At 45.9% G+C, this 12,230-nt stretch overlaps 1 protein-coding gene across 1 annotated transcript in view; it reads right to left on the bottom strand.

The window, feature by feature from the left end:
* The window catches only part of TRPC4AP (transient receptor potential cation channel subfamily C member 4 associated protein), a 91,765-nt gene that overhangs the window by 26,408 nt on the left and 53,127 nt on the right, over nucleotides 1-12,230 (bottom strand). The window contains exons 4-6 of the mRNA XM_082271362.1: nucleotides 8,633-8,690; nucleotides 4,859-4,914; nucleotides 329-457 (exon numbers count right to left, since the gene is read on the bottom strand). Coding sequence (XP_082127488.1) covers nucleotides 329-457; nucleotides 4,859-4,914; nucleotides 8,633-8,690 — 243 coding nt within the window. The remainder of the gene's footprint in view (nucleotides 1-328; nucleotides 458-4,858; nucleotides 4,915-8,632; nucleotides 8,691-12,230) is intronic.

The following is a 12,230-nucleotide window of genomic DNA, read 5'->3' as shown; positions in this document are numbered from 1 at the left end:
AAGCATCCTTTGGCTGGAGGAGGTCAAGAGGCAGGGTGGTGAAATAACTATCCCCAATGACCAATCGGAAAATGCTTTGTTATAATTGAGAAAATGGAAAGTGTTCCCTGAATGGAGATTGTGCCAAGCGGAATACCTCCTGTGATCAGTAAGCACCAGAGCAGCCACATGGCAAAATGGCAAAAGACCTGAAAAATATTGTGGCGATGCCTACTGGTCATAACCTCAAGTCAGGACCAGTTAACTTTAAGACTGATCTATATCCACATTTATTTTGGAGGACATGACCACAGACGTTAGTTGACTGAATATTAAAAATGATGAGTACCTTTTTAACCCCCAGGATGTCTTCAATGAGGGTGGCCGTTTGCAGGAACGTCTTTTTGTTTGTCATTAATGTGAACAAGAAAAGCACAAAGTCATTGCGTTCTGCCAAGCGCTTGGTGACACCTTCCGTCTATATATTAAAAAAAAAAAAAAGTTTGGTTATTCGTGTGCAAGAAACAATCGGTGAAATAGAGAACACAGACAATCTGGCCTAATCACAACTGTACATTCCCTCCTCAAATCGCAACCAGCAAATGTGTATATTTCTATTCAGGGATCAATCAGAAAAAAGCGTTCCTGTGGATTTTGCATGTGCGTTATAAAAAGGTACCGCAGACACCCGCTGATAGTTTCCCAATGTTCAAGTGAATAATTCCTGTATTTACAGGACAAGAGATGGGATATCTTCCCCATGTGAAACCGACGGCAAACCCAACCCTCAAAAAAAGGTATAAACCGTTTCCTAGTACCCAAAATGTTGGCAGAAAAAAAGCTTGACACTTGTAAAAGTGTGTAGCGTGTTAAAGCACATTTACAGGCATCAAGCATTTGGGTGTGGTTATTAATTTCATTGGCTAAAAATGTGTTCTGCCCATTAAAATTAACATTCAAGAGCTAAACAGGCCTGGTGTTAAACCCCCCTGGCAGTGGGCTTGTTTCTGCCTCTAACTTTTGCTAAAAGCCTGTGTGTGAGATAGTACACAAAGGCTAACATGCATTGGAGTTCAGAGGCAGAGAAACAAAAACAAAAAAGCCTGACGCCCCTAGAAGCAGATGCAAAAAAATCCATTGTGCATTAGGCCTATAGGGTTATAAAAGCGGAAGCTCTGCTTGTCTGCCTTCCCCCACTCCCCCCTGCCACATTTGGTCCCCCCAACCCCCCCCCCCCCCCCCCACCCCAGCAGTGAGCCCATTCATAGGAGCGCATGTGCAGTAGGAAACCGGCTGTGGGGCTGCAAGGCTTCACAGCCAGTTTCTCTTAGCTGAGATGACGGTGTTTGTAGCCATTGACTTTTTTTGGTGGGCTTTACTCCACTTAAAAAAAAAAAAAGGCACACGGTATGGATACTCACCCATCCACCAGATCCGGCGTTGTTCCGCTGACCACCTTCTGTGACCAGACACAGCTCAGTCCCGTGCCACCATCTTATAGTGACGTCATTGAGAGGCCAACCGACTTTTCTGGGTTCAGCCAGCGGGGCCTCACAATGACATGCAGTTAGGCCCACCCCCTTCTAATAGCTGAATAGAAGGCGCAAGGCCTCCAGGGATATGTGACATATATATCCCAGGTGGCCCAGGCACTTTTATGAAGGAGAGAAAAAAAAAAAAGAATACACAGTGCCCTCTGTTCAGATTGGAGAGGAGGGAACTTCACAAGGAGGTTGAGGGATCACTTTAAACAACACCCTTATTCTCCAAAAAAATCCATACACATCCACTACTTAATGGCCCGGTGATCTATTTTTCATTACATTGATTCGTAAGGTGTTTTTCTGCCTGCCTGTAAAGTCTTTTAAGCACTGCCAAACCTTTGCTTTCCCCTTCATGTCAATCTGGATTGAGCAGTGCAGGTTAGTTGCAGTAATGTACACTGCTCCATGCATACTACAAATATAGTCCATCTCAAGAATGAACAAGAGAGGGTGGCTACCGTCCTACATACAATGGGAACATGAGAATCAAATGTTGTAGCCACCTTTTAAGTCAGATTGCAAAAAAAAAAAAAAAAAATTGTGGATTTGGAGAAGACCAAGAGTAACAGAATGGACTTCTCAGTTAAATTCATATTTGAAAATATTTTTTTCAACCAGAGTGGATATGTGTAAATATGTGGCATCGCATTAAAGCCCCTTTCACACGTGTGCGACTTGTACTGCGACTTGGGACTGCAAAGCATGACAAGGCGTACTCCATGATTTCCAATGAATACCATTCATATCTGTGCGACTTCAAGTCACAAGGACTTCAAAGTAGTCCCTGCACTACTTTGTTCTGACTTTGATACGTTTTGAGGTCTATAGACCTCATGATTACACAGGCATTGCTTCAAGTCCAAATAAAATAGCACAACTTTTAAGTCGCACAAGTGTGAAAGGGGCCTAAAAATTACTTGAAGTCAAATGCTTTACTTATGTGCAGAATCCTAACCTTCCCTCCTGACCAGTAATCCATTCCATTGTGACTCAGGTTCTATGACAGATGTTTGTCTCATAGCAGATAAAATTCCTGCATGCAGACATAACACAACAGAACCTCATTATGGGACAGCACACCCGACATCTCCTTACTGGTGTGGCTACCTCTTAAGTAGATAATTGGGTTATTAGGAACAAAGGAAAATGCTAATTAGGAACACTGTGACCTGCTAATGACAACAGTCATTCCTGCCAGCTCAGAGCAGCACCTTGACCCATATGTAACAGTCACGCAGGTAATTTACAATACACGATCCAAAAACATTGTCCATTTAGAAGCATTAGGACAACACAGGGCTTTTTTTTTACCACTTGCTGTTTGGTGCAGTTTTGACATTTCTTACATAAAATGCTAAAATCAGCATTTTATTGCTAGAAAATGACTTTGAATCCACAAAGATGAGTGGTAGTTGCAGTTTTTTTTATTTTGCACGATATTTGCGCAGCTGTTTATCAAATGCTAACATTTCTGGAAAAATTACACTTAAATGAATTGAATTGCACCCAAACACGATGTATATTTCCAATTTTGCTAAAATGTAAAATATGACGATGGACCAAGTAAACCGATACCAAACATGTCAAGATTTAAAACTGCGCACACCTGTGAAATGGCAACAAAATTACAATACTTTAATCTATAGGCAACGCGTTCAAAGCCTTTACAGGTTACCAGTTTAAATGTAGGCTCTGGCGCTACAATTATTGCTCTCACTCGGATGTTCGTGGCATTACCTAACATGTAAGGCGCAAACACTGTTTATGCATGCTGACCCAAAATTATTATTTTTTTATTTTTTTAACACTTTAATTGACCTTTACTGCAATCACAAGCAAACACAACCCCTTGTGGAAGCTTTGGGCAGTGACAGGTACTATCTATGGAGAGTTAAAAGGTCTATTAAGGTGCTTTTCCACTGCACGTTACGTGTTCAAACGGTTCGGTACGGTTTGGTACAGCGGCGATTTTCCACTACATGGTACGGCTCGGTACGGCTCGCTTAAACAGTCCCACCTCGGTTGGGGTTCCAAGCGGGCTGTACCTATACCATATCCCACAATCCTTTGCATGCAGCCTTGACTGTTTGTCACTACTAGCCACTGATTGGTCAGAGAATTGTTGTAATCCAACCCACTTACTACTTTAGTGGAAAAGCAAACCGAGCCAAGTAGAGCCTATACAGTGCTGAAACGTGCCGACTCGTACCACGCAGTGGAAAAGCAAACTGAGCCGAGCTGGGCCAAGCAGTGCTGAGTGGAGCCAAGCCGGTACTTGCAGTGGAAAAGTGCCATTAGACCCCTGATTCCTTCCCTATGCCCCCAAGGCATTTTCCTATTGGTAGATATCAAATGTATGCAATAATCCAGGTTTAAAGTTTTGCATCGACGATGCAGTGGCCGTTTGCCTTTTTTTTTCCCCCTTTTCTTTTTTTTTATTCTATGCTTTTCATGTCCTATTGGGGAGATTTCCCTTCACATTCTGTCCCAGTGATACATCAGGAAGTAGGCAGAGCTCTCCCAAAAGCAAGGAAATGTCCTGTTTTAGACATCTGGAATACACTTCCCAATTAGGAGATAGGCACCCCCCCCTTTTTTTTTTACCTCCTGTTTTTGTGATATAAGAATAGTTACCAGCTCCAACAGTATTGAATATCCACAGTGGGGACACTAGAGCAATAAAAAGAAAAAGAATTCTAACCCTTTCACTTTCTATCCAAAATGTGTTTTATCTTTACATACACTTTCACTTCCCATCTCAGTATGACAGGGAGCCACCAGGACAAGAATTGGTTGTAAAGGCAGAAGGTGTTTTATCTTCATGCATTCTATGCATGAAGATAAAAAGCCTTTGTGTGCAGTAGCCCCCCTCAGCCCCTCTAATACTTACTTAAGAGTGTCTCGGCTGCCTGGGACTCCCCTCATTATTGGCTGAGACAGCAGTGCAGCACCAGTGATTCACACTGCTGTCAAAGTCAGTCAGCCAATGAGGAGAGGGGGCAGGGCCTGGCAGCGGCTCTGTGTCTGAATGGACATAGGGAGCTGCGGCTCAGCTCAGGTGCCACCATAGCAAGCTGCTTGCTGTGGGGGCAATTGGCAGGAGGGAGTGCCAGGAGCAATGAGGGGCCCAGAAAGAGAAGGATCCGGGCTGCTCTGTGCAAAACCACTACACAGAGGAGGCAAGTATAACTGGTTTGTTATTTTTAACTAAAACATAAAGGAGAGACTTTAGTATCACTTTAAAGGTGGAAAATCATCAACACACTGTTCAACACTGTACAAAATGACAACAAAACAATGTAAATTGTATTGCAATAAAAACAAATGGTACTTACGCATATACAGGTGTTGTACAGGATGCTCAGGCAGTCCTTGATTAAGTCATCACTGACTAAAAAAAAGTAAAAAAAAATAGATTAAAAAGGATATATGGCAAAAAAAAAAAAAAAAAAAATTGGGATTTTTGTCTTACCGTAAAATCCATTTCTCCGATGTTCATTGATGGACGCAACTCCTGATCTTAACCATTGGGTTATGCTGCCCCCTACAGGAGTAGGACACTAGGCAGAAAAAAAGCTTGACTACACCTATAAGCCAGTCCCAGGGGGTATACTGCCATTCTGAGCTATAGGCACTCAGTTTTGTTAAAAACAGTGTCAGAAGAAATCCAAAGTGCTGATGGGTGCTGTGTCCGTAAGTGAACATCAGAGAAATGGATTTTACTGTAAGAAATAAAATCCCATTTTCTCCATTGTTCATAAACAGACACAGCTCAGGATCTTAACCATTGGGATGTCTCAAAGCAGTGTTAAACATGAGGGGTGGGAACAGCAGAAAATAAAATTCCCCAAGGCTAAACCATAGCCAAGCAGGTAACATGAAGCTCAACCAATAACAATTGGAGCTCACCTGAAAAAAACAATACACCCTCAAAGAGGACCAGGTCCTCTACACAGCAGCCTGCAAAACCTTACAGCCAAAAGGAAACATCCGCAGATGCCAACACATCCACACAAAATTTTGTAAAGGTGTGTAAAGACTACCAGGTAGCCCCACCTTGCAAACCTGCATCACTGACGCCAGATGATGAAGGCCCAGGAGGCACTAAGCACCCTAGTAGAGTGTGCCTTAACAGGGAAAGGAGGAATCTGACCCTTAATTGAATAGGCTTGAAACGCAGTCTGTCTGATACATCCAGAAATGGTCGCAGCAGAAGCGGACAACCCCTTCCAAGGTCTATCTGTGAGCACAAATAGTGAGTCTGACTTCCGGAAATACCAGGAAAAGCCAGGTACACCCTAATTGCCCGAACCACATCCAAGGAATGCAAGGCAATTTCCTTAGGAGGTTTCGGCCTGGGACACAGGGAAGGCAAGACAAGGTCTTCATTCAAATGAAAATCAGAGACAATCTTTGGAAGGAACGACGGACAGGGGCAAAGAACCACCTCATCACTGAACCAAGTAAGGTGAACAACAAGACAATGTCGCCAGCTCCGACACCCTGCGCACAGAAGTGATTGCCACCAAAAAGGCCACCTTATGGGATAACGTAAGCAGGGGAACCTCCCTAAGATTTTCAAAAAGGAGGTTTCTGGAGAACTGAAAGCACCAAATTAATGTCCCAAATCGGCAATGGACAGCACCGCACACCACCGCACCGGAGGTGCCAAGTGTCGACCTCCATGGATAAAAAGTACGCACCAAGGAAAAAGTGTGGCCAATGGTCGTTGAAAGAAGACCACCACCAAGGCAGAGACCTGGCCCTTGATAGTACTTAAGGCCAGGCGCATCTCAACCCCCCGTTGGAAGAAGGTCAAGATCCGAGCCACCAAAAGAGCGAGGATGAACCCCCAAGAGACTCACACCACGGAAAGTACAACTTCCATGTACGATGGCAGATCTTCCTAGGAGGTAGATTTTTTTTTTTTGCTTTTAACATCATAGGAATCAATGAATCAGACAAACCCATTTTTCAGCACCTGCCTTTCAACAGCCAAGCCGTTAAAACCAGCGACTGTAAAGCAGGATGGAACTATCGTGGACAGACCCAGCAGGGTGACTTACGTCAGTGGCGGCCAAATCAGATTCAGGATCTGATGAGCCAGATTAGGCAGGTGAAGGCGGGGGGACGCTTTTTGCCAGCCTGTTTCCCTAGGCCAAAATCCATCTTGGACACCAAAGACTCCAGGACCGCCGTCAGTGCAGTAAGATTGTTGGGATCTGGAGGGCCCGGCAGCCTCAGAGGGGATCAAATGGGGAAATGTGTTAAAACGGGGGACCCACAAAAAAAAGGTGTACAAACACTGCTAGGGACACCCCCACGGCGCTTGCAGCATCACAGGTCACCAGGCACAGAGAACCAACCGATCCTATAGCAGTGAGGGAGAGGACCCCACCAGACTCACCACCCACCGATCAGGCAACGCAGCACCAGGCTATCTGCACACACATGTGGCGATCAGGAAGAGAAAGATCCAGGAGTCAGGCCCAGGGGATAAGAGGTAGTTCCCTCCGCCAAAAATAACCGCCCATGTATGCTTTACAATCATGGCCGCTGCTCTTGGCAAGGAGAGACCACTAGAAAAAGGCTGCAGAGGCTACACAAACATGGCCGCCAAATCTATAGCACATAGGCTACAAGAAAATGCTGGCACCACTTCGGTCCTAAAAACTACAACAGCAGGAAGAGGGGCCCTGGCAGGAGCCCTCACCAGGTACAGCCCCCTCCCAAAAGCCGATCATCCAGTCGACGGCGGCATGCCCCCCCAAACCCCCACCACTAGCTCAGCATCCCAGACCGACCTGAAAAGGTGGTATGGCCACCCTATGGGGAAAAAGGGGGGGGGTAGGCAAATGAGGGGGGCGACGTGTCAACAGGAACCACAGAGAGAGGGGGGGGCGCTGCATGGGAAGGAGGCAAACCCCGTGGAACAACTGTCCCAGGGAGGGGGCCCACGTCCACCCCAACACCCTCTAGGGGGAGAGGGGGGACAGCTAATTACCATACCAAGAACAGGGTGGGCCCCGCTCCAGACAGAACCTACCCTCCATCAAAATGGGGGGGCTATCGGCCAGGAGGAACGCTGCGACTCAAGAAGAGGTCAGGTCGTATGTGCCCTCAAGAGATTTTTAGGTCATAGGCCAGCCCCTGTCCAGTGGGGCTATGTCACGGCCGACCTAGAGCGGAGCTAAGGCTTGCGCGCGCTGGCCAGAATGGGGTGACCACTGGATTTTAAATAATATCCAGCATGTCGCCCATTCCAGCAGTTGATTGTAGTTTCTCACAGGAAAAATAGAAAAATCCATTAAAAAAAAAGGAAAAAGTTGACAGGACCGAAGACCCCAGATCCCAATCAGGAGTAAGGAACTAGGTCCTTACTCCTGACTAAGCAGAAAAAGAAAAAACTGAGTGCCTATAGCTGAGAGTGGGAGTATACCGCCTGGGACTGACCATAGCCCAGCTCTTTTTTTTTGCATAGTGTCCTGCTCCTGTAGGGGACAGTATAACCCAATGGATAAGATAATCAGGAGCTGCGTTTGTGAATGAATGATGGAGAAAAACATCTATTGAAAAAAAAAGTAGAAATAGCCTAACAGTGTAGCAGCACAAAAGTTTCCCTTTAAAATGAACCAAGTGCAGAAGTATGGTTGTGGACAGGTCCACTTTAAAAAACAATTGGATTTAAATCATCGCAGCAAAATTAAAGAGCTGGTAAAGATCTCAGCAGGCAAGAAAAAGTGTCAGCTTGTGATTTAGGAGGTAGGTAATTTTTTATTTCTGACCTGTTGATTATATCGATCTTTCACTTGGGTGTTATAAATTGCACTGAATAAATACAGCTGGATAAAACAAAAACTGTGTGTATCCTATTGTCTGTGTATTGCGCCCTCCTGTGTGTTTTTATAGCCTATTCGCAACCCAATCTGACAGTCCTAATTATATGACCACAAACAGAAGGTTGGCCAACCGCCAGTGATTATGCCTACCTTCCTAACTGCATCCTCAGAGGTTTTTTATGGAATTGTGGGTCTTAAACGTTATATGCAATAAACATTCATGTAGATGAAGAATGGGAAGTGGGAGGGGGGGGGGGGTCATTCACTTACTTTTATGTTTCTTCCTTTGGGGGAAGAGGCTCGGCCTCATGAGGATCTCCACCAGAAGCTGCAGAGATACAGAGAGAGATTTCAGGTCAATCACACAGATTACAGATGTGTCCCACACAGTTTCCTGCCCTGTACACCCACCATACCTCCCCATAAACCATGGAGCTGTTCCAGACTCCCCAGAGGGGAGCAGTATGGTGAATAGAACATTACTGCTGATCATGTCAGATCATTATATACAGGTTACAAGTGGCTTCTGTAAACACATCTGACTAATGAATGCCTTTAAAATGGCCATAAATAAAAAGCAGCTTCTATAGAAGCTGAACATCGACAATACCCCAACGCCAAGACTCTTGTTTAGGAAAGTTTCCCTTCAATAATTCATGTAACCTCATGCTAAACTAAACAGAACAATTCTCTAACTAAATTTACCATAAATCAGCATGGAACTACACCATGATCTAAATAGAAAATCAGACAGCGTATAAATGGATTTTTGTAAAATCTTACCGTAAAATCCTTTTCTCTTAAGCTCATTGACAGACGTAGTGCTCGTTGATTAATAACAACTCGGGTTATACTGCCCTCTACAGGAGTAGGACTAGACAGGAAAGAAAACGTTCTGGCCACACCCTAGGGGCAGTCCCAGAGGGTATATCCTCTCACTTCCTGCTACAGCAAATCAGTTATGTCACAAAGCAGTGTTTAGAGAATTTAACCCAACCCAAAAACAGAGGGGCGGGTATTACGTCTGTCAATGAGCTTAAGAGAAAAGGATTTTACGGTAAGATTTTACAAAAATCCATTTTTCTCTGTCGCTCATTGACAGACGTAGTCCTCGTTGATTAACAACAACTCGGGACGTCCCAAAGCAGTACCACAAATGAGGGGTGGGATAACAGAAATCAAAATCCAGAAGGCAACCGGAGCCAACCAGAAGCATCAAGGACTCATCGAGCAAAAAGATGAGACCTAAGTGAAACACCCAACAAACCCTTGAGGTAGGCCAACAGTCTCCTCAGATTGCGGCCTGCAGAACCTTGTGGCCAAAAGAGGCATCTGACGATGCCATCACATCAACTTTATAAAATGTTGTAAAGGTATGAACCGACGATCAAGTCATCGCCTTGAAAACCTGGATCGCTGACGCCTGATGGCGGAAGACCCAGGAGACACTAGGCGCCCGAGTAGAGTGCGCCTTAACAGGGAACGGAGGATTCCGACCCTTAATAGAATAAGCCTGTACCACCGTCTGACTGGTCCATCTAGATATGGTCGCGGCAGACACAGGCAACCCCCTTCAAGGGCTATCCGTGATCACAAAAAGTGAGTCCGTCTTACGAAAACAAGTTCGTAGTAGTCAAGTGTATCCTTCTGTACCCCATCCAAGGAGTGTAATGCGAACTCCCAAGGATGGCTAGTCTTAGGACACGGGGAAGGTAACACAATATTTTTATTCAGATGAAAACTCTGAAAACCACTTTGGAAGGAAGGATGGATTTGGAAGAAGAACCACCTTATCCCTATGAACCACCAAATATGGGGAACGTCAAATAATGCGGCCAGTTCTGACACCCTGCGTGCAGAAGTAATGGCCACCAAGAAGGCCACCTTCTGGGATAATGTCAGCAAGGGAATCTCCCGAATATCTTCAAAGAGAAGTTTCTGAAGAACCGACCACACTAAATTAAGATCCCAGGCGGTAAGGGTGCTCGCACTGGCGGAGCCAGATGTCGCACCCCCTGGATGAAATTCCGCACCAAGGAATGATTAGCCAAAGGTTTCTGAAAGAAGATTGCTAACGCTAAAAACCTGACCCTTGATAGTGCTCAAGGACAGTTTCTGCTCAACCCCTTGTTGCAGACAGACCAAGATTCGGGTCACCGAATAGGTATGTGGGGGAAATCCAAAAGATTCACACCACCTAATATAAGACTTCCATGTGCTGGAAGTCGCTTTCCTTGCTTTAACTAGAGGTAGGAATAACTGAAGCCGACACTCCCTTGTCCTTCAGTACCTGGGTCTCAATGGCCAGGCCATTAAGCCAGCGATTGTAAAGCAAGATGGAAGATCGGTCCCTGAGACCGCAAATCCTCCCTGAGAGGAAGTCTCCAAGAAGCGTCCGCGACTAGCCTCACCAAGTCGGCGTACCAGGCTTGACAAGGTCAATCCGGAATTTCCAGAATAACTGGAATTCCCTCCACCTCTATCCTGCGAAGAAGTTCCCGCAGTAACTTGAGAGGATGGAAGGCATGCCGTAGCTGATACTGCCCCCACGGGGCGGATCAGCGTTTCTGCTGCGTCCGCTAGAGGATCGCGGGTGCGAGCTACAAACCTCCGCACCTTCCTGTTGAGCCAAGATGCCAACAGATCCACATCCGGGGTGCCCCAATGAAGGGACAGCTAGTGAAAAACCTCTGGATGAAGAGGCCATACCCCTTGATCCAGAATCTGACGGCTGAAATAATCTGCCTGCCGATTTCCCACCCCCGGAGTGAACACTGCGGGGAGATCCGGAAACAAACCGTTCCGTCCAACGAAAGATGCTAGTCGTTTCGATGGCCACCAGGACACTAAGTGCCCCTTTCTTGACATTAGTCACGACCGTGGCATTGTGCGATTGGATCCGAATCGGGCTGCTCGGTCCAGTAAATCAGACAAAATATGATCGCTCTCAGTTCCGATACCCTATTGGTAACCTGGATACTTTCGGAAGGAATGACTTCCCCTGGTTGAGCATCGGAGGTTCCCTGGTCCGCTCGCTCAACCGGATCCGATTGTCCAGGAAATCGGAATTCTGATTCCATAAGAAAAGAATCTCCTTCAGGAGAATTCGGGTATGAGACTGGGTATACGGTACTGCCTCTAAAAAGGCCACCATCCATCCCAGCCAATTGACGGACACAGCAACATCCGAATCATTGACTGAACCTTCTGGAGTTTTTCCGCAAGGAGAAACTTTCTTGCCCAGGATGTATCCAACATTCCAAGTCCAGAATTGGACGCACCTTGCCCTCTTTCCTGGGCATTGTGAACAGGTTCGAATAGAACCCCTGAAACCGTTCAATGTTAGAAGGGAAGAATCGTACCGGTGGAAGTGATCGAAACTCGATCCTGTATCCTGACCGTATGACCTCGCAAACCCCTTAGTCCGGGGTTCTGGCAAGCCATGGATCCGGAAACCGGTGAAGACATCCCCCCACCCCAGAGATGGGTAGGGGCGCATCAGGCTGTATTCTTCAGGCTTGGCTGAGCCGGACTTTTTGTTTAGCCGACCAGCGCCCTTTGAAAAACCCTCTGAAGGCTTTGGAGGGTTTCGCCTTATCGCCCGCCCTCGCAGAACGAACAAACTCTTTATGAGCAGAAAGGGAAGGTCCTCGTTGGTTGCGAGGTCCTCTTTATCCTAACAGTCTGTGGCAAGACAGCAGGTGGTACCGTCTATCCTTTAAAGAGGGATTCCTCAAACGGATAGCGCCTAGCCATGCGTTAGGAAATAACAGGGGTTTGTTTCAAAACGACCCCATTTGGGTAAAGGAAAATCCTTCGCCCTTTTTGGTAGGCTAACAAGTACCAAAAAAGGAATTTCAGTCTCAGC

This window comes from Pelophylax lessonae (assembly GCF_965119305.1).
Source record: "Pelophylax lessonae genome assembly, chromosome: 11".
In the NCBI taxonomy this organism is placed as follows: Eukaryota; Metazoa; Chordata; class Amphibia; order Anura; family Ranidae; genus Pelophylax; species Pelophylax lessonae.
This window is presented reverse-complemented; position numbering and strand designations above follow the sequence as displayed.